At 33.7% G+C, this 25,971-nt stretch overlaps 3 protein-coding genes across 4 annotated transcripts; 2 read left to right on the forward strand and 1 right to left on the reverse strand.

The window, feature by feature from the left end:
- The first annotated feature begins 126 nt into the window (after positions 1–126).
- Positions 127–6,548, forward strand: LOC109598652 (CD63 antigen). The gene is made up of 5 exons (XM_020014556.2): positions 127–495; positions 4,541–4,729; positions 4,780–4,953; positions 5,015–5,485; positions 5,539–6,548. The coding sequence occupies exons 1-5, from the start codon at positions 430–432 to the stop codon at positions 5,602–5,604; spliced, it is 966 nt and encodes a 321-aa protein (XP_019870115.1). The 5' UTR covers positions 127–429; the 3' UTR covers positions 5,605–6,548.
- A 1,077-nt stretch (positions 6,549–7,625) lies between these two features.
- On the forward strand, positions 7,626–11,644 carry LOC109598650 (vacuolar protein sorting-associated protein 54). The gene is made up of 4 exons (XM_020014553.2): positions 7,626–8,546; positions 9,753–9,904; positions 9,959–10,184; positions 10,237–11,644. The coding sequence occupies exons 1-4, from the start codon at positions 7,757–7,759 to the stop codon at positions 11,511–11,513; spliced, it is 2,445 nt and encodes an 814-aa protein (XP_019870112.1). The 5' UTR covers positions 7,626–7,756; the 3' UTR covers positions 11,514–11,644.
- Positions 11,645–13,013: 1,369 nt separating this feature from the next.
- On the reverse strand, positions 13,014–24,410 carry LOC109598661 (lateral signaling target protein 2 homolog). Of its 2 annotated transcripts, none has more exons than XM_020014567.2 (6): positions 23,992–24,410; positions 16,990–17,268; positions 16,040–16,337; positions 15,124–15,985; positions 14,745–15,071; positions 13,014–14,682 (listed from the first exon to the last, which is right to left on the reverse strand). In XM_020014567.2, exons 1-6 carry the CDS (start codon positions 24,025–24,027, stop codon positions 14,001–14,003), a joined length of 2,484 nt encoding a protein of 827 aa, XP_019870126.2. In that variant the 5' UTR covers positions 24,028–24,410; the 3' UTR covers positions 13,014–14,000. The 2 variants fall into 2 exon arrangements, with proteins under 2 accessions (XP_019870126.2, XP_049823409.1); XM_049967452.1 differs by lacking the exon at positions 23,992–24,410 and adding an exon at positions 17,407–17,526.
- Between the last annotated feature and the right edge of the window lie 1,561 nt (positions 24,411–25,971).

Genomic DNA, 25,971 nt, shown 5'->3' on the forward strand with positions numbered 1-25,971 from the left:
TATGCAACCCAGTTAACAACGCGTTTCGTATAATTACAAGAAAAAAAAGCAAATTCGACCGCCATAAATAATGCACGTGATCCGCGAACAACATGTTTTCACCGTGGACAGCCATCAGAAATCAATTAATCGTTGCGAACGGCGCGCATAAGTCCGTCGTCGCACGCTTAGAACCATATTGTTCCGCGTCCGACGCCGAAACGCAAATAACAATATCCGTTAACATAAAATGCGTCCATTAATAACAGGCACAGTCTTATCTTTTATCGGATTACGCTTATAGATCGACGATTACACTTTCATTCGTCGGCTCAAACGCAACGTGGCCGAATGTGGATCAGGTTGAAAGTGAAATTCACCTGAAGCGCGACAGTTTGTATTTGATTATCGGGTTTTTTACTTGTGAAGTGCCATACGTTTCAAGTCAAGATGAATCTCAATTGCAGCGCCAGGATGATTAAATATCTTATGATATTTTTCAATTTCATTTTTGTGGTGAGTGAATTGTGCAATAAGTTAAGATCAACAATTGTTACTGACGTATTTATGTTTATTTTGTTACTAAAAATGTTATTGCCGAGTTAAATTAAGACGGAATGTTAACATTCAGAAACGGTTTTTGCGTCTGGTACGATTAAATTTTAATGCACCTTCCAACATCTGGTCATATTTTAAATATACAATTTTATGTGCGAGGCATAATAGAAGGAAATGATTATCACATATTTTATGCGTGCACGTGAAAATCCAACCATATATTAAATGTTATCCAGCCAAAGATTAAATATTGAGAAGTCAGGAAAATATATATATTTAATCTGTGGTTGAACTTTATACGGGTAATTTTTATGGATATTTTAACACTGATCTAAATACTAAACAAATATTTATTTATTATCTCACTCCAGTGTTTTGTGGAATTCTGTAAATACAATAAAAATAGATCAATTCAATGTTGTTCCTCGTAGAAATAAAATATTGTTTAAACGTTTAATACTATAATATCTGAAATATTTCAAGTGTCTACGGATTGTAATTAAGCAATTGATAACAGTAGTAAATTCCAAGAATTCTTATATTGGATTAAGTTATCGAATTCAATTTCGAGGTATATAATAATGCACATAATTACGAAGAGAAACAGCAGAAAATTCCTAAGACGTCCTTGAAACCCGAATAATTTCATTAAACAATGCTAGAAATTATTTAACATGGACTAATTATAACACGGTTATGCAATTTATTTATATAATTTAAAGTAAATCCGTATGTTCTGTGCGTAATAAATAAGTTATTGTTATTCATGATAAGCATCAAATTATTAATATATCGATTAGTTTTAATCAATTAAATCTTTAGTGAGTCACACTGATGACAATTTGGACGATTAACAAATTTAATTAGTCATAAATACTTATTAGAAGAAAAATATTACATACTTAAGATTTTATCGTTTTTTCGTATTGATTGGATTAAAATTACGTAGCTACAACCTCAACAAACCAATACAGACTTGTCCATTAAATTAATTGGATTAATCGAACTTTCTATAGAAACATTATTATAGAATTTTATATTATTATATAGTGTGGCCCATTTGAAAGCAGGACATCCTCATAAAATTTATATTTTTGTCCCATTTTGTCTTTTTTTAATTATATAGAATGAAAATATGTACTTATAGACAAAATGTCACTTTTTTGACCCAAAACCCAACCTACCTTACATGGTAATTTTTAGACATGAAAATTGAAGAAATCATACTAGCAAATTTTTTATAGTAAATCTAACTTCACCACTGGATTAAGCTATCCCTATATACCAATCGAAATCTATTTGATCCGACTGAATTTTGAGAGAAATCATACACAGTAAAAGTCTGCTTCGTAGTGAGAATCTTATACCGTCTCTGCATGCAACCTATCTTTTTCAAAATCCAATAGCATCAAAGGCTTTCCAATCGGTATAAAAACCTGTACCTGTCTGTCCCATAGTGCAAAACTATTTAAATAAAATTCCTTTGCATTTTTCCATATTTACTTTTGTCATAGTCGAATTTTTTTACATAATATAATAAACGATTTAATCATGAAGAAAGTTGATTCTTCAATTTCAATTTTTAACATAAATTACTTTTTTGATAATATGTCCAAAAAAGATTAAATGAGATTTCCTATTATTCGGTTGAAAATATAAGTGGGGTTGTAAAAAAATCTAATTACACTACTGGATTAAGCACTCCCTGAAATGGATGTATACCAAAATTTCATTAAAAAAATGTGTACATTCATAACTCTCTGTAAAAATTAAAAATCATATTCTTACTGTGAATTTATTTTTTTAATCAAGTAATATATGGGATGAACTGAGAAAAATAGCACAAATTATCTTATTTTCAAGAACATTTGAATATTATACTAATAATACTGTACTTTATATTGTACTAATACTTTTAATACTCAAATTTTATTTACTTCCACTAACCTGCCACCCTATTCAATGCATTTATTATATCTTTTTCGTAATATTATGGTTTTCTTTATCAATTCTTCTGGGAGTGTAGTTAGATTTCCTATAAAAAAATTGCTGGTATAATTTCTTCAATTTTCATGACAAAAAATTACTCTATAGGTTTTGTTTCTGGACCAAAAATGTGACTATATGTCTATTGTAAAACCTGATGTTTAGGCGTTCAAATTAAAGAAATCATAATTTTTTATAGCAAATTAGATTAAGCACTATATGCAATGGGTAATATACCAAATATAAAAAAACATGGATGTTCATAATTTTGTGAAAAAAAAATCATATTCTTCTCATTAATTTATTTTTTGATTAAATAGTCTGTGGAAAAAACTGTCAAAAATAACACAAATTATCTTATTTTAAAACTTTATAGAAATTTTATGCTAATAATATTAATTGTTAAAGAAATAAATTTATAAAAGAATGATTTAATGAAATTTAGTATATACTCATTTATGTATTCAATCCAGTGGTGTATTATAGTTAGATTTCCTATAAAAAATTTGCTAGTATGATTTCCTGAATTTTTATGCTTAAAACCAAAAAAGTACATATTTTCATTTTTTACAATTGAGAAAAGTTTGTTAAAATCGAACAAAAAATAAAAATTTAAATAGTGGTTCCAGCTTTCAAATGGGCCACACTGTATAAAACAAATATTTATAAAACAAAACTTTAATATTTTAGAATTTATACTAGTATAATGTCTCTACTAATGCACAAAGACAAAAGATCATAAATTACGCTGAATAATAATAGGATAATTATTCATAAATTTAAATAGAGGAATTAGCAATCAACAACAGTAAATTACACTGTTCTACAAAATCATTTGTACGGCGAAATTGCACATACATATGTAATTTACACTTGCTAATCAAAAACGTTCGACTAAGTAATTATCTAAAAACGAAACTGTTTGGTTAAGCAAATTAATTATTTACGAACCACTAAAATTTAACTACTTTCTTCACATACAGTGGTAGACAGAAAAATAACATACATTGCTATCCTGTTGTTCTTTCTACCATTATTTATTTTGTATCCAAATCAAAATAATTTCTACTTAAGTACTGATTTTTCCAATTTGTCTATCAATAAAATGAGTTGTTTTTTTTTCTTAGGACGTTTTCTTATTGTATTTTCAAATGAATGTGTTGTTTTATATAAGCACTGTAAACTATTTTTCGGAAGCATCTTAAATTTATAACGATTTCAGCAATATTGGTAATCACTGATATATAAAAACTTGTACCTGTATGTTCCACAGCTACAGTGCAAAATTATTTAAATATCATTCCCTCTGCATTTTCCTTATTTACTTTTGTCATTGTCAAATTTTTACATAATAAACGATTTAATCCTGAAGAAAGTTGATTCTTCAATTTCAATTTTAAACACTTTTTTGATAAAATGTCCAAGAAGGATTAAATGAAATTTCCTATTATTCGGTTTGAAACTATAACTGGGAATGTAAATATGTAGGACAATAAATCAATAAAATATTGATTTTCATTAAAATTGAAGAAATCATATTAGCATTTTTTTGTTATATAAAATCTAAGGACACTATTGTTCTTAGCACCCTCTGAAATGGATGTATTCCAAAATTTCATAGAAAATTCAATTCATAATTCTTGGGAAAAATTAAAAATCATAAGCATATTTTTATAACGATGTCACCAAATTTACACCTTAATGTTTCATTATTATTTTCCTTTTTCTGGAGTGTAATGTTACGTTTTTCTCAGTGAAAGTGAATTTATTCAATAAAATAATAAAAATAAATTATGCGTTTAAAATAATATCTCCAACGTTTATAAGATATGTAACAAAAAAAGTAAAAAAGGTGTGGAATTAAAATATATTTTTTATACTAACTGGACAAAATTTAAATTAAATCCTTTTATAAAATATCTAACTAACAAAATGTTTGATTTTAAATTTTGTGCTATTTCTCTGGTCACCACTTTATACAACACAAAAATGCTTAAAATAAAATTATTATTCGCAGATAACAGGAATAGTCTTAGTTGTTATCGGCGCCTCCGTAAAAGCAATTTATGGAAGTTACGACGAATTTTTGGATGGACAGTACTTTTCTCTACCCAACATGCTGATAGCAACTGGCAGCATCATCTTCATCATCTCGTTATGCGGATGCTGTGGCGCCCTTAAGGAGAGCTGGCTTCTCACTGGAATTGTAAGTGACGTTTAAAAATCGAGACGTATGACTAATTATTGTATTTGTAGTTCACCATCTTGCTGATAGTGATCTTCATCTTCGAACTATCCATTGGAATAGCCGGTTACGTGTTGAGAGGCAAGACCTACGATTACCTGCATGATGAGTTAAAGAGCAACTTAGGTCTATACAACAGCAACCACTCCTTTGTCATGACTGCCTGGGACTTGATACAAATTGATGTACGCACTAAAATTATAATTTATGCATAATACAATTAACATAAGACGATTGAAATTTCAGTTCGAATGTTGCGGCGTGGACAACTACACGGACTGGAACGGGGTATTCCACAACGATAGACTGCCGGTTTCCTGTTGTCCTCGCAAAGACGGAACGGTTGGAGAGTTTTACTGTAACGCCAATTTTAAGTCCAGGGTGGCCAGAGAGGCAGACATTATTGCCTCACCCCAGGTTGAAATAAATGCAACCGTGAACTCAACGAACGTCGCAAATCCTGAGAATCCCCAGGCAGCAATAACTGCTAACTTAACTGCTGAAAGTCCTTCGAACGCCACGAACTCTGTGACTACTGCAAAACCTGAAGATCAAACGTCTTCGACTCAGTCGCCAATAACTGAATCACCTGCAACCACTATTTCACCCTCTACGTCGGATCCTTACCAAACTGGTTGTGCTGATGCGTTTAGCACCTTTATCAAGACACATGTTGCCGATTTGGCAGCCGCCGGCATGGTTTTGGCAGTTATTCAGGTGGGTACTGTTAGTATGTGAGATGGTACAAAATGTAATTTTTTCTGTTTTAGGTTCTCGGAATTGCTTTTGCATTTTATCTCACCAAACAACTAAGGTCTCAGTGTTACAGCACATAAAAAGACTCATTGTTGAACTTATATAACTGTTACTTAAATTACTTAAAAGATTGTTCTGTGTGGAGAAAACTAGTCTGGTTTTGTTTGTGCTTTAATAACACGCCAATGAGCGTAACAAATTCTTAAAAAATTACGCTACCTGAATTAAATAGTTGTTTATAAAAATCTATTGAGTTCTGTTTGGAATCTCTTCTTTGTTCACTTAATTTGAAGTCCATTTTTTTGCTTGAAGTAATAACGTACCACTTAAATAGTGCTTAATTATTATTATTTTTCAAAGTTTTACTATATTACACAAAAGTATAATTAAAGTTAAAATAATAACAAAACACTAAAGTGGTTAATTAATTTTTTTTTACTTAAATTTACACTTAAAGCACCACACCAAATAATTTTATTGTTGCAAGTACTTAATATAAGTACGAATACATATTGTTGTTTATTGTTAAAACTAAATATTAAATAGGGGACTCCCCACCAAATCAAACAGTTTGATAAATATTATTTTTTATTTCACCAATTTTTTGGTACTTTTCTTAGAAAATAAATACTAAGAAAAGTATTTGCAATATACAAAAAATTGTTAATATAAAAAATTAAAATTTAGAAAGCATCCTACTTTTTATTGTTTGATTTTTCTTATACGTACTTCTTAAATATAAATATTAAGTTATAGAGAAAGTATTAAGTTAATTCAAATTAATTGTGATAAGCCACAACATAGTATATTTTATATATTGATATGTTTCCTATTGGTGTACGAACTAAAATTGTAGTTTAAGTAAATATTTATAAAAATTTCAAGTGTACATTCTCCTAGATAATAAAATAAAGTATGCTCGAAAATTATTTTCGTTTTACTGATAACAGTTTACGTTTGAAATATCAAAAGAATCTTTTAACATAAATTAATATTTATCAAAATAAAGGAATTTAGAGTACAATGCGTGGTTTTAGTATTTTCAATCCTACTGGGATTAGTTTAATCATATATTTTCTGTTTGAAATGCAAAACAATTAATATCATGTTGTTATATCTAAAGTACGTATAAAACTGATCAGTAAGTAATTGTTAAAACAATCGTACAGTGTGGCCCATTTGAAAGTGGGTCACCGTTTTTGTATTTTTTCTTCGATTTAAATTTTTTTCAATTGTAAAGCATGAAAATATGTATATATGTTCAAAATGTCTAATTTTTTGACCCAAAACCAAAACCTACTGAGTAATGTTTTAGGCACGAAAATTAAAGAAATCATATTAGCAAATTTTTTATAGTAAAATGAATTAAACACTACCTGGAATGGCATAGAAAACCTGCAATGGGTATATGCCAAATATAAAAAAATATGTAAGCTCCTAATTTTGTGAAAGAAATAAAAATCATATTTTTCTTATGAATTTATTTTTTGATTAAATAGTCTGTGGAATAAATTGCCAAAAATAGTACAAATTATCTTATTTTAAAATATTATAGGAATGTTATGCTAACAATACTATACTAATTGTTAAAAAAGTAAATTCATAAAGAAATGATTTTTAATATTTTCACAGAACTATGAATATGCTTAATTTTATTAAATCTAGTATAGTTAGATTTCTTATAAAAAATTTGGTAAAATATTTTTCTAAATATTCATGTTTAAAGTCAAAAAACGAGACATTTTGTGTATAAGTACGTATTTTAATGCGTTATAATTGAAAAAAAAAATTATCAAAATCGGACAAAAAATGTAAATTTTAAGTGAGTCTCCACTTTTAAATGAGCCACACTGTATATTAAATTTTTGTTGGAAATTCCTATTTATATTTTCGTAAATTTAGTAAAGTAAGTAAATTTAATTTATAATAAATATTTGTAATAAAAATATGTACAAGGTTCAACACGTACAAATTTTATTAACGTTAAGTTTTAATTTTAATATTTGTTTGTAATCTGTTGCATAGAAAACCTTGTTGCCTACCAACAGCACAGCCGAAAGCAGTTGGTAGACCTTGTTCGTAAGTTTCCAACTTTGACTTTGACAGCTGGTGACATGGGCTGTCGACCACCGTCACCTGATAAGGTGTTTCACAATATTTTGCGGCGATGCACGCCATAATGAAGAAATACAAAGTGAGGTAGTGGAACACATTGCGCGACCGCGACCCAAAATGAATAATGGTGACGAGCCATGGACGTTGTACTCGGCCTCCCAACACCTGCCCGCCGTCCTCAACGATCCGAACCGCGGCAAGCAGTCGAATTTCTTCACGAAAACGTGGGGCGACTCGTTCGTCGAACGGGCTGACATACCCAAGAGTCCGTTCCTGCCGGAGATTACCTACGCGCACCTCGACTCCTACATCAGGAAGTATGGCAAGCGGTACAAACGGCACGTGCGACTCGCCCAGGCCAAGCTCGACGCGAACATCAAGACGAAAAGCAAAACGGATCTGTTGAACAATGAGATCAGCATTGACACCATTCCTGAGATATTCCTTAAGCAAACGTTCAATCTGAACGATCCCAAAGTGTTTGTGCAAGTGTTCCATCAGAACGAAAACAAAGATGAACACGCGCTGCAGGAGGAACTGGGCAACTATCTGGACATTGTGGAGGTGCAAATTGCCAAACAAGTGTCACAGAAATCGGGCGCTTTTTTTCACGCCATGACTTCACATGACACCATAATGGAACAGATGAGAGTGGCCAGTACAGAAGTCCGACAGTTGAGGAGCAAAGTTCAGAAGGTGGATAAGGCCCTAGCCAAAGATTCGCTAAAATTAATTGGATTGGCTAGGAGTAAATCAAATCATGTAGCTTTGGTGGATAAGTTGAAACTCATGTCGACTGTGTTGCAAACACAGCCAACATTACAATTATTGTTGAGCTCTTCAGATTATGTTGCTGCTCTGGAACTGATATCCAGCACTCAGGAAGTTTTGGCCAGAGAATTAGCAGGTCAGTCAACAATTTTTGTACATATCAAGCTTTAATTAAACAGCTCATTATCAGCGTAATTATGCAAAATAGATATGAGGCAATTACATGTGGAAAAATAAATGCATACAAGGCAAGAAAAGCAACATATGACATAAACAGTGCCAATTAAGAAGTATAAAACAACTCATTAACATTGCTGTGTTGAAAATACAGATTTGTATTAAGAAGAGGACAAATAGGAATTTTAATTGATTTAACAAATGACCCACTAATGGAAGAATGACATAAACCTAATTTGGACCACTTTCTTATTTCAAGTTGTTATATAATATTTACTATGTATATTTATTAAGCAGTAAAAATCATAAATTTAACACTGAATTAAGTACAAAACAAGTATGTGTTAAGTAAATTTTGATGACTCAGGAAGTTCATAAAGATTAGTGAAAACGACTTTATGACTAATTTATTTTAAAATGTTCTAGAAAATAATATTTTATTATACTGATATTTTTAATTTTATGTTTAAAGAAAGAAGAAGAAAAAGATCTGAAGAATTATAGTTTTTAATTTCCATATTTTTCTTGTAATTTGTTTCAAACTGATTAAACGAATATTTTTAATTAAACGAGTATTTTTAAGATTAATTCAATTGAGGAATTTTTGAAAATTTGATTAAAAATTTTAATTTATTTTGATACTTAATAATAATTTTTAAATCTCTCAGGAAAGTAATTTCTAAAAGAAATATCTATTTTGGTTTTATGTTATTATATTGTATGTACCTTTTGAAAGTGGGACGTCCTCATACAATTTGTATTTTTGTCCCATTTTAACAACTTTTTTTTTCAATTGTAAAATGAAAATATGTACAAAATTTCACGTTTTTTAAGCCAAAACTAAAGACCACAGGGTAATTTTTATGCATGAAAATTGAAGAAATCAAAGTAGCAATTGTTTTTATATAAGCACCCTCTGAAATGGGTATATATCAAATTTCATAAATGAAATGAATTTATAATTTAATAAAACAGCCTCTGAAATGAGTATATGCCAAATTTCATAAATGAAATAATTTATTATTTAAAAAATAGCATACTTTATTTTATTTTTCAAGATTATTGTAATATTTTAATTATTATAAAGTTTATTTATGGTGACAAGATAACAAAAAAAAGAAGACATTTTGTTAATTGTATTAAGTAAGACGTACGTAATATTCAGGTGTGACCAGCTTGCGATACCTCCCGTCTCAATTGAAAGAAATGATGAAACTGATCGACAAAATGCTGAGTACCGAATTCGAGAGATACGCCGCTGCCGACCTGCACAGGCCTTTCGACGTTGACGGCGGAGTTTTAGAGCCGGAACGACTGGTAAGCCTCTGTTATTGATCCCGCCAGTACAATTTATAAATTCTCATTTAATAGGTGAGTCTCGTGGCCGGTCTGTTGAGGGAGAAACATCTGCAATTCCTCGAAACGTACAAGCAGGAAGCCATAACTGCGGCGCAAGCCCTGCTCAAGCAACTCATGATCGAACAGTTGGCGGACGCGGAGGAGGACCTGGAAAGCCTGACGGGATCTGGAGAGGTCGCGCCCACCATGGACGCGGCCCACTGGCTCAGGGTGCTCACATTGGCTAGCGCGGCTCTCGGTAACTAACACAAAAACCAAATAAGTTCAGTTTGTACAGGGTTGTGTTGCAGGCAAACTGGTGCATAGGGTGAAGGCGGTGCACGACGTGATCAAAGAAACGACAGCAGTCAGTGCCGGCCTAGTCTCCACGCCCGACGACACCGAAAGCTTCCTCACGCTGGAGGAGCACGGTAGAGTAGAGGCGAAGCTTAAGGAAATCCTGGTGTCGGTGTGCGACTACTGCAACGAACGGCTCGCCTCCATCGTCAGCACGCAGTCGGACAAGCAGGCGATCACGTCCGTGCAGATCACCGAGTTGTCGACCATCGTGGAGAATTTCACGGAGATGTGCGAGAGCGTGTGCGGCAGACAGAGTCCGGCACTGAAGGCCGCCTTCAAGATCCAGGCGGGGAATTACGTGCACAAGTTCCACAGCCAGCGCAAGAACAAGCTGACGCTGTTGTTGGACGCGGAACGGTGGAAGGTCGCCGAAGTGCCTAACGAAATTCAAATACTAGTCGATAAATTAGCCTTAGGAACGGTAATGAAATCGTTGCCGGGCTCGCCGATCGAGGACGGCACCCGCCACAACTTCGAATCCAAGCCGTCCGCGTCGCTGACGGTCGGCTCGCAGGAGTACATGACGGTGGGCACGGCGCTTATACTGGTGCGATTGGTGAGCGAGTACTGCGTCTGCGCGTACGATCTGCAGATGCTCGCGCCCACCGTGGGGCGAAACCTGGCCGAACTTTTACGAACATTCAACTCGCGCAGTTGTCAGCTGGTGTTGGGTGCCGGCGCTCTTAAAACGGCCGGTCTGAAGACTATAACCAGCACAAATTTGGCGTTGGCCTCCAGGTCGCTGCAGCTCATATTGTGGCTGATCAACAACGTGAGGGCGCACTTTAACGCCCTCACGACAGATCCGATAAGTAGCTTCGACATCGTGGAGAAGGACATCGGACATCATATCCAGCAGCTGGAGACGAAAGTGCTGACCATCATGCACACTTTACTAAGTGATCAGCTGGCGGAATGGGACGCGAAACCTCCCGTTCCGTCGAAGCAGTTCAGGAATATTTCCAGACATTTGACGAAATTGCACGAGGCTGTTAGTTGTGTGTTACCGATCGAACAGGTTAGCGATATTTACGAAACGATACACAAGAATTTTAAGACAAGGTTAAGGGATCAGTTGATTCGAATGAACATACAAAATAACGGTGGACCCCAGCACGGCGTTGTGACCACCGAAACCATTTTCTATTTGGAAACGATGAAAAACCTGAAAGTATTGTCTGAGAAGTATTTGAACGATAAGGCCATGGATGATATTTGGGTGCGGTAACGATAAAACTGAATATTACGTGTAGGCTTTTGTATATTATATAATATGTATGATAAATCAAGATGTGTGATTGCAGTATACCGTTTTTTGTTATTTTTCAATGCTATGTAAATAAAATAATATTAGATTTTTATATTGTTTCATTTTGTAATTCCAAACAATAAATATTTAGTGGTAATTTATTATTAAAATAAATATTCTGAAAGTATTCCTTCCTTCATTTTTATTAGAAAAAATTACCAGTTAAAGGAATGTATTACACTTTTTTGTGTTCTAGTAGTTGAGGTAGAGGAAAAACAGTTGATTAATAAATGATTTTTGTTAAATTTAATTTTCTGAAAAGTTTTGCTCGCTCTTATTTAGCGAACGTATATTTTACTCCATTCTTAATTAAAAAACTGAATGTAAAAAATTAATTTCGAATTGAACCAAAATGGATAATGAAAAATTGGTATAAATATTATATAGAAAATTATTTTAGGTATTAGAAATTTTAAATTTAAAATAGAATGTAATAATCATTTAATAAGTTAGTTATATAATTAATTAATAAATATATTTGTTAATTATCAATGTACATTTAAAAAGAGATCAACCAGGGTCCTTTAATCTGAAGTCATACTTTCTGGTAATAGTGCTTATAATAAATGAAATACTCTATTTCATTTTTATTTATAAAGTACTTGAAGGAATGTATTGAAAAAATTAACTTTGAATGAAAACAAAATAGTATATGACATTGGATTAAAGTTTAAAAATAGAATGTATTAATTATTTAATAAGTTATACAATAAATTAATAAACATATTTATTGATTATTCTAAATACATTCAAAAATTTCAGTCTACAAAATAATATGTATTTTTCAATACTATATAAATAAAATTTATTCAATTTGACTGAAGCTCTTTGAATGTCCTTCAGCAATTCTAAATCTGAATTGCTCCGAACTTTCTTTCTGCATTATCTTTAATGTTAGAATTTTTAATTTAATATTATTATCGTATTTTCTTTCTTATTAATAGAATTTTGGAAAAAATGAGTCTGTTAAAATCTTGTCACATTTTTTTTTAAATATTTTGAAACATAATTTACAATTTTTATAAATATCTCTTTTTATATTCTTATTAGATAACTGTAACTGAAGATTGGAAGAAATGTAACAGAACTTGAATTAAACTCGTTTACCATATTTTCTTCCTACATTATTTCTAATATTATATTAGAATTTAGAATTAATATTCTTCTAGTATGTTTTTATTAAAATTTTGAAGAAAAAGTGAATAAGAGTAGGTATATTTAGTGCTACATTAAACTGGTATCAGGTCTTGTTAGATAACTGTAACTTAAGAGATATGATATATGATTCTTCAATTAGTTTCAACCTAAAGAATAAAGAGTAGTAATTATATTTCAATTGAAATACATTATGACAAAAATTTCGAAATAAAATAGTGTTTGTTCAGTGTGAACTAATAAAGTGGTGGTGACATAAATAAATAAGTTGATGAAAAATAATCTTTATTGGAGATATCAATAATCCCGTAAACCATTATAAATAAAATATACAAGTTTATCACAAAATGTTTCAGTACAACAAATTAAAAACTATTGAGAGACATTACACATAGTAGTTTAAAATTTTTGTACTTACTTAGATTATGCTTACACATAAATAAACCTCAAAGTAATACTCTCGTTAAAACGTTCTTTTAAAAAAATAAATGCTTCTGAAGAATAGACAGAGCTTATAAATGAGCTTAACTTAATTAGTATGTTAAAAAAATCGTGGGTTATAATATTTTACCGACAATCCATTAAACTTACTAAATAAATGTATATGTATAAATCACTCTGTTTATTCTAAATGGTAATTTACATAATATGTGAACCTCTTATAAAAATGTGATACGAGATTCCATATATTGAAAATTATTTTTTTTTTTTGAAGATAAAAGGTTTTATAACATTTGACACTAGTACAATAAAAAAATATATTTTTGAAAAAAATAATTTTCAACACAAAAATATGAAACTTTGCACTAAACTACATTGGTATATTTTAAGGCAAAACATGAAATTGTATAGTGATCATTAACGTTTAAACTGTCAGATTTCGCTATGAATTGGAAAGTCTTAATTTTCTAATCTATATAAAATATGAAGTACCTTTACAGCAAAAAGCTTTCGTCAGTTTTGGTAAAAATAAGTACAAGTTGTCCAGTGTGATTATCGTGAAACTGGTATTACATAATTGAGACAATGATCGCGGAAAGAGGCACAACGAAAATGCACAGCTGTAACGTTTAAATTCTCATGTTCGATTAGTTTTCATCATGCCTCCCGTGTGTGTTAGTATTCGATGCAACCTTCAACCTTACATTTAAACATTACACGACCTAAAACAGTACAAAAGTATAAAATTTAACTCGAATTGATTTAACCGCGTCTCAAAGCACGATAAAAAATATAGCATTGCACACGTTTTCAATTGCTCATCGTGAAAGGCGTTAGGTTGTATATGAAGCATTTGTTACAAACCCGCACGGGTTTGACGTGACCAAATTTCGGTAACGGAACACTGTTCGACGAGCAACGGGCGCAAAACACCTTCCCGCAATTCCTACAGTGATGTCTGCGTCTTACCACGGTGAAATTGGCGCCGCAGCTCATGCATTTAGGCGCCTCCATGTCCGGTATCCATATTGGAGGTGTTTCGTTTTGGTGGATCTGATCCTGCGGCTCCTCGTTCACCGCCGACTCGGCGTGCAGATTGGCCACGTCCTCTCTGAGCGACGCGTACAACGTGGAGGAGTGTTCGTCGTTGCTCGAGCGTCTCGGATGATTGTGGTAGTTCGAACCGTTGTAGCTTTGCGGATCTAAGTGGAAGTAGACGTTGGTGTCGAACAGCGCCTCTTGAGCAAGTATGTCGGGGTCGACGGAAAATTCGTTATTCTCGATGACTTCGTCCTCGGACGGGTGGTACTCTATCGAATTCTCCAGAGTGCCCTTGTCCAAGGACTTGGCCGGCTCGTTGGTGTCGGGCGACGCGTTCATCAGGAACACACACTTTAGAATTATACGCAAGTCGCAGGCGAAGTTGGTTTGCAACTGGTCGGCTACTCCGGCTATGCAAACGAACAACCTGTGTATCAAGTCTTCAGTTGATCTGCAAACAAAAAGAAGAGACAATGAATATGATCATTGGTACTAAAGGAAAGTGTCACTGACTTGTATTTCGCCCTGGTCTCATTGTTACAGGCGATTTCGGCAGCTTGAAGGGCCAAGGCGATTTCCGCATCATCGTTGCAAACGCTGTTGTAAGATGATGTGTCCGAACTGGCACCGGAAGCGGAGGAATCCTCGTCCGGTGTCCGATCCTGTTGTATCCTCTTCGTCGACTTCTTGCGCGTGAGCAAAGTAGTCGATGGAGACGATTTGACGGCAGGCCGAGACACCAACTTCTTTTTGTTCGGTATCGTTTGAGCTGGGGTTTTTCTGGCCGCCTGTTGGCAGTTGCAAGGCAAGGATGAGGAGTTACCGGCACACGAACATGTCCTACAAAACACAAATTTTATTGGTGCCAAACTGATAAAATTAACGCTCTTACATCTCCCTGAGCGCAGTCTCGGCCAGATCCAAACTGGGCGACCGGTCCAAACTGGTCGTGTCCGTGCAAATGCCCGAGTCGTTCGGTGAGTCGAGATCGTGGTGCTTGTAGGGCCTCTCCCTTCGTGGCTTATCACCCGCCTCCGTGCCGGTGCTGTGTTCCCTCGTACTCAGGATGGAAGAGAGCGTGGCCGCCGCCTCAGAGATCACCTCCATCGAGTCGCGCTCGGGCGGCGAAGACGGATCGACGCCGGAGCCGTCTCGCGGCGTCGCGTTGCGGTACATCGAGGCGGCGGCCACCATCGCATTGTGGGTAATCGTGTTCGTGATGAGGTAGCCTGAGGTGGAAGGAGCGCTGCTCCCCGACGTGGTCACGGAAGGCGGCGGGCTTGGTTGCGGCTCCTCTTTCCTTTTCGCATGTTTGATCGACTTCTTGGTGGAGTCCGGGCCCTTTTTGGTGCCGTTGACGATTTGTTGCAGTCTAAAGTCTCGGATCATGGGGTAAAACTGGTCGACGAAGCTGTCCAATTCGCTTTCCACGTTCATATCGACGACGGCGCTGGCGCCGCTGATCTGTTCGTTGTCGCACAGAAGTTTCTCCAACGTGTACAGCTCCCGCTTGTTCAACACCCAAAGCAACTCGCGGATCTTGCGCAGCAACGTCTGGAACGGTCTGAACATCTCGCTCATCTCGTCCATCGACTTGTCAATGCACAGAGGTCCGTTCGGGAAGATCAGCAGGCCGCTGACGATGGCTAGGCGGGGTATCGTGAACATGAGGGCCGGATCGCAATCGTCCACCATGTCTTGCGTCAGCAGTTTCATTTTAAGCGCCCGCTGCAACGTCTCCGAGAACAGCACACCTAAAATCAATCGAATAAGCAACCAAAACCACGTCACTGTTGGCCAACACTCACAGATCATTTCTTGCAGTTCGTGTTCCTGCGTCGACTTCACCGGCACCATGGCGCTCACGTACGCCAGCTCGAACTCGGCGAATAAACGGTCGAAGATCTTGAGGCTTTCGAGCAGCATTTCGGTGACCAGTTCGTTCGAGTCGAGCTTCAGCGGCCCGTTCGGCTGGTTGTTGCGCAAGCAGGAGTCGCGCAGCAGGTTGCGCACGTTGTCCAAGCTCTTCGTGACCGCCTTGGCAAGCGGTCGCATCGCCGTGCTCTCGTGTTCGCGGTTCATTATCGACGAACCAGCGGCGAGACACTGAAAACAATTATGATGATTAATGTGAAATTTTTGTGTGCCTAATTAAAAGTTTCACGATGCGTGGATTACAAATTTATGTAATGTGTCTTGAATACAACTACAATTACGCAGCGTTAAATAATTCTTAGTAATGAAATGTGACTTTGATAAGAAAATTATAGTTAAAGGTTCAAACATTACGTCAGCGGGACTGTCCCCACAAATGCAGTTATTAAACATCTGATCTGGGCATTATTTGCCTTCAAGTTGTTCCAAAACTACAATATAAAATTATTGCGGGACATAAAAAATGTGTTTTTTACGATCGAAATAATGTATATTTTTTGGCATCTGTCCTCGAAAATTTTATTAATAAGCGGTGTCGAAAACAATGACACGAACAGTTTTAAATTGTAAACGACTCCCAAATGCTCCTCTAACAAAGGACACGTATAAATTTATCATTACGTTTTTTAAAAAAATACAATTCATAAAGTCGAACTGTTTACTGATAACCAAAATGGTAATGAAGTGGATACATTAAAAATACATGAGTCGTACACATTCTCAGAAACAATACGTCAATTGTAATAATAAGCATTTATTAATAAGTTAGGGGTTTGACGAGGCGGAGTTCCCCATTTCGTAACTTAATTATTAAATGATTTACTTCTGCTCCAAACCAGAGCTGTCCGGCTAGATTCTCCTGAAGCACGTCCTCGGGAAACTTGGCCCGGAAGTCGCGGTTGGCGCGTTCGTCGCCGATCAGCACGTCCATGATGGCACTGGTGATCGTCAGCACCTTGTCCTGGGATTGGCGCAGCTGGTTCACCAGCGTGGTGCAACGTTCCGGATCCTTTCGTCCGTCGAAGCTGTCCAGCTCGTTGGCCACGATGTTCAGGTCCTCGTCCGCGTAGAAGAACTGCGCCAGCAGCGATTTGTCGTCCCTCTGCAACAATGCATTGTCCATTAAATCGAATGGTTTCGTCGTGAATTACATGTTCTATCATTATTTCAAGCGATTAAACAAAAATTTGTTATCTATTATAATGAATAAGGTTTGTATCGGACAAAAAAATGTAATTACTCATCTCGTTGATTGGTAGAGATTGGATTAGTCAGGCGGCCTGTTAACTAAAGTACGTGTCCAAACAAAGTGGTCAGTAAAATAAACAATGTGATGCTTGTTTTCAAATGTTTCGTTTCCTAATTGTAAACCGGTTTGATAATTGATAAAGAGAGTTGATAACAGGATTGACAATAATGGAAGAGGAAATAAACAAGGCGAGTGGAAAGCTGATTTCTAAAAATAACTCGAGGAGTGTCACATATAATTAGAAAACATTAAAATAGTCTTTTTCTATGCAACCTTCACAAAATTCTCCACATTAAGACATTTATTCTTATCACAAATATGGCTATTGTTTTAAAACATTGAAATAATAAGTTACCTAGGATTGTAATTTAACAAATTCCTGGGAAAATATAACTGGGCTTGAGTAAATTTTGCAATCCCCATTACCTCATCAACGAGAGTAAAACCGTGACAATGGCAATATCCTTAATATTGAGCAATTTGCTTGCTAACTAAATTTTTGTGGCAAACGCCGAGTTGCGCATCGCATTATTAACGCAACAATAAATTATTTAATGTTTTAGTTATTTATGGACTTGTTATGTAGTGTATTTTAGTGATAAGGTGACGTTTCATCTTGTTTCCACACGATAAGATACACATGCAAATTAATATTTGCAAAATAATGTGATAAATCGCAATATTCATTGGGAAAATCCTGATTTCGTCTAAACATTAATTCGAGCAATTAAGTTACGTCGCAACGCAGACCATGAAATCATATTCACTGTTATAGTGAAATGAAATCGGAGCGGATGAATTTTGTAATAAAAATCATATTATGAATATGTAACCTATTATGTTATTGACATAATTAAAACGCAAGTTGTCATTTTTATTTAATACATTCACTTCAATGGAGTTTTAGTCCGACCAAACCATGAATATTATAATGGTATCGGTGTTGTTGCTGCCCGTAGCCGAGCCCCTCATCTGTTACTACTGCAAGGCGCAGAAGCTGCTCGACGGCACGGTACTTGACGAGATGTGCGTAGAGTACCCGGAAAAGACGAAACAATGTTGGAGGAATTTAGATCTGGATCTGAGCAAAGATATACCGGATATGTACACCGTCACCAGCGTGCTTGTGCCGTTGAGCGTCACCTACAATTGCGTCACCGTCAGGTACAATATGCAGCACACCCAATACATCCTGAGGACGTGCGACAAAGACTGCAAATCGTTCGAGAAGTTCCAGCACGTACAACTGATCGAGTGCACCATGTGCGCCCGCGACCGCTGTAACGACTTCAACATGAAGTTTTCGGCCGCAGGCAAACCGACGGCCGCCGCCGGTTTGTGTGCGATTTTCGGGTTGATAACGCGTCTCTTTTGAACGGCTGCTAATGCACTCGTTTGGCTCATGAAATTAGCTTATTGAGGTGGGTTCATTTCAAGATTTATTTTGGGTTTATAGAATTATATTATAATAAACGTATAAAAATTTTATTTTTAACAAATATATGTAATTATTTATTTAATATATATTTAATACAAAATTATATAAAATGGCGGTACTGTGGAATTTCCATCAGAATTTTCGGGATGTTTTTACCATTTAAAGGGAACTAAAAGTGTTCCTTAGTACTGCGGTGTCATCTGACTACTTCATTAATTAAATTGAAAATTATACTTTGTGAAATATTTTCAAAGACATTATTAAAAATTAAAAAGATATATATATTTATATTTTTGGTAAGTACCATCATTAATTTGAAATAAAATTAACCGCAATGTCAACGGATAATTTAGTTCTTAGCTTAAAAGCTTAAAAAAATTAGAGATTGTGGTTAAGGGTCAATTATTTGCTATGTATATAGTACGACTACATTATCATTATTTTAGGCGGTTTACAACCGACTATAAATTTTATATTTGTGTTTATTTCCATTAAAATGAAACAAAACATTCCTTCATCGATAATTTTCTCCCTATAAAAAGCCATTGTTTACCTATAATTTTATTCGTGCAACTCAGAATAGCAGTTAACTATGGAGCATTTAACAATTGAAGAAGTGATAAGGGCGGTTAGACTTTTGGACAGCGGCATGAATCAAACGCAGGTTGCTGTGGAAATGGGCAGTACACAAAACGTGATTTCACGACTCTATGCACGATATAGAAAAGGGGGAGATGTGATGATGAGAAAATGTGAGATTTGCTTGTATGAAAACAATCTACGTTGTGGCACATTGGGCAACAAGTGCCTTTTAGTGATGAATCCCGGTTTGGAATTTATCCTGATTTAAGAAGAGTGGCACTTGTGGAGAGAGCCAAACAATACAAACTGCCTTCACAATGTTCACTCTTTTCGTTATGGTCCGGGGAGTAATTGGTATCGGAGGAGGAACCGACCTCATTTTGCTGGAGAACTTTTTGAGTGGTAGATTATACATGGAGCAGAAACTGACATCAATTGTCGTTCTATATGCAACAATGATTGAACCCAACCTTGTTTACATGCATGATAATGTCAGACCTCACACTTCAAGGATTGCAATGGAATGTTTGGAAAACAATATTAATGTGTTACCATGGCTAGCATAGACGCCAGACCCATCGAGCACTTATTAAACATGTTTCAAAGAAGGGTTCTTCGTATGGAAAAGCCTTATAGTGCTTCACTCTGCTTGAAATGAGATTCCCCAACAGGACATCGATAATCTAATTCTGAGCATGCCCAGACAAATTATTAAATCATGCTTTTATTAAGTTTTACAATCTAGAAATATTTTTTAGTTTTGATATATTTTCACACATTTTTCAATAAACTTTTGTTAGTAGCTTTTACATTTGTTTCAATAATCTATTAATCATCGAAATCACCATCAATTACATTGAAAATGCGTGTATTCTTTTGGGGTTTTTAATTATTTTAGATATACATATTTTTTTGTAATATATACCATTATTTTTAAATAAAATAATGTATATTAAAAATCGAGTTGGCTATGCATTGATAATTTGGCAGTAACACGGGTTTTCTATATACCTACTTCAATTCAATCGTTGCAACAAATATATTAGAACCAAGTAGGCTTTGGATTACGTTAAAAATGGCGAAGATTTATCCTGTTCATTAGCATCTGAATTTTTGGAGTCTTTTAAAAGTAAGTAAAAGTAGTCAATTTTATTTATTATTTATAATTTTTGTGATCTAGGATTCAGACTTTTGTCTGACTACAAAAATAATTATTTGCCCTTTTTAATTAAATTGAAAATGCCTGTATTCTTTCCGGGTTTTTACAAAGACGGATTATAATATATTTAGATTTAGACCACCATTAATATGAAATAAAATAATTTATATTAAAAATCAAATTGGCTATGCATTGCTAATTTAGCAGTAACGCGGGTTTTCTATATATCTACTTGAATTCGGTCGTTGCAACCAATTTATATTAAAAATCAAGTAGGCTTTGGATTCTCTTAAAAATGGCAAAGATGTGACCTGTTCAATGACATTTGATTTTTTGGGGGTTTTAAAGGTAAGTAAAAATAATCAAAGTTGTGGAGTTTTGTATTGCGCATCACAGCAAAGTAAAATTGTTCAATTTATAATTTTTGTGATCTCCGATTTAGCGCTTTGTCGGACTACAAAAATTTGTCCTTTTTAGTTAAATTGAAAATGTGTGTATTCTTTTCGGATTTTTACAAAGACGGATTCTAATTACTTTAGATGAACATATGTTTGCTTGTTTTATACCACTATTAATGAAATCAAATAATTTATATTAAAAATCAAATTGGCTATGTATTGCTAATTCGGCAGCAACGCGGGTTTTCTATATATCTACTTGAATTCGGTCGTTGCAACCAATTTATATTAAAAATCAAGTAGGCTTTGGTTTCCCTCGTAAATGGCGAAAATGTGACCTGTTCATTGGCATCGGAATTTTTGGGGTGTTTTAAATGTAAGTAAAAGTGGTCAAAGTCATGTAGTTTTGTTTTGTGCATCAGAACAATGTAAAATAGTACAATTTTTAATTCTTGTGATCTCGAATACAATGTTTTGTCTGACTACAAAAATAATTTTTTTTATTTTTACAAAGACGGATTCTAATAAATTTAGATCAACATATGTTTGTTTGTTTTATATCTCTATTAATTTGAAATCAAATAATTTATATTAAAAATTAAATTGGCATTGCTAATTCGGCAGTAACGCGGGTTTTCTATATATCTACTTCAATTAGGTCGTTGCAACTAATTTATATTATAAATTTAAGTAGGCTTTGGATTGCGTTAAAAATGGCGAAGATGTGGTCTGTTCATTAGCATCTGAACTTTTGGGGCGTTTTAAAAGTAAGTAAAAGTAGACAAATGCGAGGTTTGCATTGCGCTTCAGAGAAACGTAAAAGTGTGCGATTTGTACTTTTTGTGATCTAGGATTCAGACTTTTGTCTGACTACAAAAATAATTATTTACCATTTTTAATTAAATTGAAAAAGCGTGTATTTTTTCCGGGTCTTTACAAAGACGGATTATAATTTATTTAGATTCTTTATTATACACCACGATTAATATGAGATAAAATAATTTATATTAAAAATTAAGTTGCCTCCGCATTGCTAATAAGGCCGTAACGCGGGTTTTCTATATACCTATTTCAATTCGGTCATTGCAACTAATTTATATTAGAAATCAAGTAGGCTTTGGATTACGATAAAAATGGCGAAAATGAGACCTAAATTTTCGAGTGTTTTAACGTGAGTTTTAAAAGTAAGTAAATATAATCAAAGTCGTGGAGTTTTGTATTATGTATTACGGATGTAGCAATGTAAAATTGTGCGATTTATAATTGTTTTAATCTCGGATTCAGCGTTTTGCCCGACTACAAAAATATTTTTTTGCAATTTTTCATTTAAATTAAAAAAAAAAAAACAAAGGCTGCCTCTAATTAATTTAGATAAACATTTTTTGATTACGATTAATTTGAAACAAAATAATGTTTTTTCAAGTTGGCCATGTTAATGAGACAGTAACGCGAACGAATTTTTTGTGCGTTTTAGAACTAATTATGAACGCAAAAGTAGTTGCAACGTTTTGTTATGTGTATGAGTTCAATGTATAATTATAATTAATTTATTTGCAGATATTTAAAATTGCGTATTTGTTGCGACTAATTTACATCAAAAAACAAGTTGGCTTTGATCGATGATAGAAATGGCGGAGATTTGACTCTTCGGGAAGATTTAAGGGGCTTTTAAAAGGTATGTAAAAGTAGTTGCAGTTGTGGTATTATATATTATGCATGAGAACAATATAAAATTGTGCAAATTTTGATTTTGATGTTCTCGGATTCAGTGTAACTTATTGGCAGAAATAAATTACTCGTACTTTTCAAACAGCTAAAAAATTTCGTACTACTTACTTTGTTATATGTCTTACAAAAACACAATAAATTTAGATATTTTTTATTTACTTATTATCATTAAGTAAATTATATCAAATATTGTCATTATTTTGATAATGATTCATGATACACTATTTTTCCCTTAAATATCCTGACAATGAAATATTTTTATCTATTACAATATATTCCTTAAGTGTATACCTGATTTGAATTTTTGGAGGTCTAAATATGATGGTTAAAAGTGAAACTGCCATATCGTATTAATTAAATTAAATTTCATGTGTGTGAAGTTATTGAATTATTCATGAGAAATTAAATTTTCCCTTTGTTAAACAATAATAGAAATAGAAAAACTGAGACTTCCTAATAATGATAAACTACACACAAATAGTTTAAGTGACAAACAAATCCACAAAAATAAGTTAGTTGTTTTGAAACCATAAATAAATTGGTGTAAATAGAATAAGAATTATTTATTACAACTTTAAAATATTATATTATATAGATTTCAAAAATTAATTAAAATGATTTTATTATTTATAAATAAAATTGAAACAAATGTAAACACGACAAAAAATTATTTATATATACTAGATACAGTAATTTGCATCATTAATTAACTGTATAACCTAAATTTGAGTATTAATGACATTTGTTATAATTAATAAATATGCCAGCTTAGAAGATAAACGTATTTATCAATTATTTTGACTAAATAACAATTTTAATACATTTATAAAATCAGTATTACTTATTGTAGGTTTTTATTTATTAGCAGATTTACTTATGTATGAAAATTCAGATCGTTCGACCTAAACTAAAAAAGATCTGGGTTAATTAGACAAGTTCATTAACAATAGTCCTGAAACACAAGGAGAAATAACGAGTGTAACTGGACAAATAGACACGTGTTAAAATCAATTTGTGGTTCGGATCTTTGTTCGTGCGAGCGACATCGATTCAATAAACAATTTTCTCCATTATCTACAATAAACGGGCTAAATTTTTAATAAAAACACTGACGTCACGTGAATAGAAAGCGAATCGCGATGAAAATCACAGTTAAATCCGTAATGCACTGACTAAATAACGATTAGATTAAGAGGAGCAGCAAACGAACGGAACAAGTACAGTTTGTTGTTAAACAAAATTCTGGTCGCTCACAACAAAAACAAACTCACCTTCGGTTTGTAGAACCATTTTCGTATGGAATCCATAATTATCCTATGAACACAGTTTGATTCACTCTAATGCACGATCATCGCGTCGCCTCACTGAAACGCGAACGGCGCAAAACGAAATCGAACGGTATCGCAAAAACAAAAATCTCGCACTCCGAACCAGACGAAAATCTCGGGGCTCAAGAGACCATGTTGTGCAGTGCGTTATAAATATAACGGACCTTGGGGCCACTACGTCCTCGCGTTTCGTTTCACAAGCGTCTGTTTGTCATGACATTCTCCTCGTTCGGCCGTTGCGTCCCACTTGTCCCACTGGATCTCGTTCTGGATTTACCTGGTGTTGCGGCTCAGATGTGACGGCTCGTACGCGACATACGCATTTGACAACTGTGTGGACGGCGTGAACGTCTGCCAATTTGGGCCGATTCGGGCGCCATCTGTTTTGTTTGTCTGTTTATTAAAGTTTCTAATATGAAATGCGTTTATTTGTTTGGAGGATTTTCGATAATCTTGAAGTCTGTGATTTGATTGCATATTTGAGGGTGAATTAATCCCTTATTTCTGATAAAAGTAAGTAAGTGAAGAATACTCCTCAGTTACTTCCAAATTTTAAAATCTATGTAAAAATATACAAATATTTTAGTTGAAGATTAAAAACAATATTAGACTATATAATTCTTTTCTTAATAGCCATCTTTTTCAGAAAGTGGAACAATGAAATGGAATTTGTTACATAGTTTATTTGCCTGATGAAGCGTAAAATTACAGAAAGTGGGGACTGTAATTTAAAAACTAAAATTTTCACACGACACCGTTAGGAAAGTTCTAAATTATATACAAAAATTTACAGTTTATTTTAAATGTATATGTGAATACTGGCGACATCTTTGATTTTTACGTAAAACAACTAAAATTAAATATAATTATCTGTAAATTCTTTTACCGTTGTTCTATAGTGACATCTATCTTTGAACACTTTAATTTTCTCGCGAAATCTATATAAAAGAACTAAATTGAATAATCTTTACAGTTTTCAACTTATATTTTTGTGGCTATATCTGTATTTTGTAACTGTAAATAATTATTTCATGGTTATGTAGTGCCATCTATTTATATTTTGGTTAAATCGTACAATAAATTTGGTAGTGTTGTTTGCGACTGACATGTATGGGGGTATCCCAGACGTACGTTACTGACAACCACCGTGTCCTTCTTACTCTGTGCTGCCATTTTCATTTCATTATTTTCTTATTAGACTTTGCTTTTGTCCTCCGCCTCGATGTTTTGTGTGTTTCTATTTTTAGATTGTTTCATTTAAAAATTATTAGTAAGTAAAATAAACTAATAAACCATTACTATTTCGTTCTTGCATATTAAACGAATTTATATTTAATTTTAATTTTAAGTCATATTTTTTATTTTCATCATCTTTATATAAATTTCGAGATTAATTAATTGTTTAGGTTAGTATACCTTCCTTTCAAATTGGTGAACATATGTAATATATAGGATATTAACTAATTTTTTATATGGACAGATTCATTACTTTTCGACGAAAGTGTGCGCGCGTGTGTAACCGATTTGCACGCCAATTTTTTCCTTTAAAGTTCAAAAATAAAGATGATCTCGAAAATTTGAGTTCGCTTCGATCAAATCCGATCACTGAAGAATTTTTTGAAATTTGAAAAAAGTCAATTTTATTAGTCATTTTCAAAAATTGGTACTCAGATTTTATATAACTAAGAGATTCCGTTCAAACGACGTTCGTTATTAGCGTTAAACACATTTCCGGTTTAGCTGGAAGCTTCCAACTCCAATCTGTATTAGCAAAATTTTACCTGTTTTCAAAATGTTCTAAAATCTACAGCTTTCAAAGTACAGGTTTAAATAACTGTTGATATTTTTGGTGGAGGTGTATTCTGTTGATATTTGCCTATTTTTTCCTTAATTGTCCCGATTTCGTTATTATAAGGCCATCTC

The sequence above is a fragment of the Aethina tumida genome, chromosome 5, assembly GCF_024364675.1.
Source record: "Aethina tumida isolate Nest 87 chromosome 5, icAetTumi1.1, whole genome shotgun sequence".
NCBI lineage: Eukaryota > Metazoa > Arthropoda > Insecta > Coleoptera > Nitidulidae > Aethina > Aethina tumida.

Bases quoted from the DNA above. Each gene is read 5' to 3' on its own strand.
- LOC109598650 (XM_020014553.2), top strand. From the start codon at position 7,757: ATGAATAATGGTGACGAGCCATGGACGTTGTACTCGGCCTCCCAACAC. The intron at 9,905-9,958 runs GTAAGCCTCTGT...CTCATTTAATAG, and splicing joins TTTTAGAGCCGGAACGACTG to GTGAGTCTCGTGGCCGGTCT. The intron at 10,185-10,236 runs GTAACTAACACA...GTTGTGTTGCAG, and splicing joins ATTGGCTAGCGCGGCTCTCG to GCAAACTGGTGCATAGGGTG.
- LOC109598652 (XM_020014556.2), top strand. From the start codon at position 430: ATGAATCTCAATTGCAGCGCCAGGATGATTAAATATCTTATGATATTT. The intron at 4,730-4,779 runs GTAAGTGACGTT...TTGTATTTGTAG, and splicing joins GCTGGCTTCTCACTGGAATT to TTCACCATCTTGCTGATAGT. The intron at 4,954-5,014 runs GTACGCACTAAA...TTGAAATTTCAG, and splicing joins GGGACTTGATACAAATTGAT to TTCGAATGTTGCGGCGTGGA.
- LOC109598661 (XM_020014567.2), bottom strand. From the start codon at position 24,027: ATGGATTCCATACGAAAATGGTTCTACAAACCGAAG. The intron at 15,986-16,039 runs GTGAGTGTTGGC...GATTGATTTTAG, and splicing joins CGAACTGCAAGAAATGATCT to GTGTGCTGTTCTCGGAGACG. The intron at 14,683-14,744 runs GTCAGTGACACT...TTTTGTTTGCAG, and splicing joins GAGACCAGGGCGAAATACAA to ATCAACTGAAGACTTGATAC.